The sequence below is a fragment of the Manihot esculenta genome, chromosome 18 (genome assembly GCF_001659605.2).
Source record: "Manihot esculenta cultivar AM560-2 chromosome 18, M.esculenta_v8, whole genome shotgun sequence".
NCBI classification, from domain to species: Eukaryota; Viridiplantae; Streptophyta; class Magnoliopsida; order Malpighiales; family Euphorbiaceae; genus Manihot; species Manihot esculenta.
Window position 1 is genome coordinate 21,914,327 of NC_035178.2, and position 2,453 is coordinate 21,916,779.

The 2,453-nt window shown below is 40.6% G+C and overlaps 1 protein-coding gene across 1 annotated transcript; it reads left to right on the forward strand.

Moving 5' to 3' along the window:
* The first annotated feature begins 924 nt into the window (after positions 1–924).
* Positions 925–2,044, forward strand: LOC122722451 (polygalacturonase-like). Its single transcript, XM_043953150.1, has 3 exons — positions 925–941; positions 991–1,060; positions 1,568–2,044. The coding sequence occupies exons 1-3, from the start codon at positions 925–927 to the stop codon at positions 2,042–2,044; spliced, it is 564 nt and encodes a 187-aa protein (XP_043809085.1).
* The last annotated feature ends 409 nt before the right edge of the window (positions 2,045–2,453 follow it).

The window sequence follows — 2,453 nt, forward strand, 5'->3', positions numbered from 1 at the left end:
AAAAGAGGGTTCGGCGGCCGAAAGTCACTTCGGCGGCCGAACCTGAGCTTCTCCCGAAGGGCAGAAACTCAGCTCCTCTATGCACATTTTGCCTCCCAAGCTCAAATCATGTAAAAACTAGTTCTAAAACATGCATACCTCACATACATTACACCTAGGGGTCTCAAGCTCTCATATACCCCAACTACAACACTTCAAACAACACACATTGCTCAAAAATCACATAAAACCTAACATAGCTCAACTAACTTAAACACGCATTTCTACCCCATAAAACTTCTTAAAACTTCTTTAAAACATATAAGGAGTTTAAGATCGGCCCTTACCTCTTGAAGATCGAGGGTTGAGGAGATCTAAACTTGGAGATGGGAGAAGTTCCAACTTTTGGTCTCCAAGCTCCAAAACTCGTTCTAAGCTCAAAGATCTTCAAAACCAAAGTTATAAACTTGTAAAGATCATGGAAAAAGGAAGGAAAAACTCAAGATTGGGGAAAGATGGCGGAATGCTCACCTTGGCCGAAATGGGGAGAAAAAGCTCGCCCATTTTCGGCTAAGGGACCCTTTTATAGGTGGCTGGCCAGACCACGTTCGGGGGCCGAATGTGCCTCCGCATGCATGCCATGTTCGGCGGCCGAACATGAGGTTCGGCGGCCGAACCTGGACTTCCCTCACTCATGCTTTCGGGGGCCTAACGTGCCTCCAAAACGCATGCATGTTCGGCGGCCGAACTTGACTTTCGGAGGCCGAACCTGGGTTTTCCTCCAAAGACTTTTCATGTAAAAACTCATTTTCTTTCATACTTAAAACATTAAAATACATGAAAACATTTTATAAAAACATGTTCTTACCCTTCTAGAGATTTCCGACGTTCGAGATCCCACCGGACGGTAGGGATTCCGATACCAGAGTCTAGCCGGGTATTACAATGACGACCCTGGAGACGTATTTTTCCCTAACATCTTTGCTATTATTATTTTTTTTTTGCTGGTAGAGTTCAATGTGCCGTATTTGATGTGAAAAATTACAGTGGTAAAGCCGATGGCAAGTCAGATATTAGCAAGGTGTGCTGACGATTCCTAATTTTGAATTTCGCCGTGATTTTCTTATACCTCATTTTAACTGAACTTTCATCTCCCTTTTTTTTTTCCTTTTCACGCATTATTGGGTGCGTGGAAAGAGGCTTGTTCAGCAAAGGGTTGCAACAGACTTGTAGTACCCAAAGGAACATATTCCATAGGTTTAACTGACTTAAATGGTCCATGCAAGGGAGCCATGTAGCTTCAAGTCCAAGGAACCTTATTGGCACCGATAAACCCTAGCAAGTATGCCAAGGACAGCTGGATTACTTTTGCATACATTAATCAATTCAAATTATCCAGTGGTGGAACCTTCGACGGACAAGGGCAAGTGGCTTGAAAGCAAAATAACTGCGGTCGAAATCCAAAATGCAAGAGACTTCCAGTTGTAAGTTTAATTGAATCGTATATTGTGCATGTATCTATACTGCTTTGTAAGATGATTAATAACGTTTCCTTTATGTACTTCTTGTCCCTTTAAAAACACGCCAGAGCTTGCGGTTTGACTTCATCACCAACAGCATAGTTCAGGACGTAACATCGCTCGATAGTAAGAATTTCCATGTCCATGTTCTAAATGGCAAAAACCTTACTTTCGATCGCTTCATGATCACTGCACCAGGAGATAGCGTCAATACAGATGGAATTCACATCGGGCTTTCAAACGAGATCAACATTATTAATTCAAATATTACCACCGACGATGACTGCATCTCCATTGGTGGTGCCAGCGAACAAATAAGGATCACAAACGTACGATGTGGACATGGACATGGCATTAGCATGGGAAGTTTAAGGAAGACCACTGATCAATTTGCCTCTCGAATTTTCATAAGGAACTGCACCTTCAATGACACCGACAATGGAGTGAGAATTAAAACATGGCCGGCATTACATGGTGGCATAGCCTCTGATATGCATTTCGAGGATATTATGATGAAAAATGTAACACCCCTTGCCCATCTATAAAATAGCTCAATAAAGGATGCCACATACTATACTATATGCAATTACATATATGGAGTTAAATTAGCTTTTACATTGTAACTTGTTCTTTAGTTTGTTTAAACGCATGTTGATTCACAAACAATTTTAAATGGAGAAACTGCAAGAGTCTCCCCTGTTTATTAGCAATTATCCCTATGGACATTAGTCATAAAATCTCAATATTTGCTCATTTCACATTATCAAATCCATAAATAGAACATAATAACTTAAAATAGTAAACACATTTGTATATATTTGTACTATTTTCAACGTTCATTTACAGACTCTTGATAGACTACTAATGTACATGCCAAACATAAACAACCTCTGTACAAATCTTGTGAATGACTAGTTATGATGATGTCTCTGTGCTGATGCAGAACCAGACCTC

Bases quoted from the DNA above. Each gene is read 5' to 3' on its own strand.
- LOC122722451 (XM_043953150.1), top strand. The intron at 1,061-1,567 runs GTGTGCTGACGA...AAAACACGCCAG, and splicing joins GCAAGTCAGATATTAGCAAG to AGCTTGCGGTTTGACTTCAT.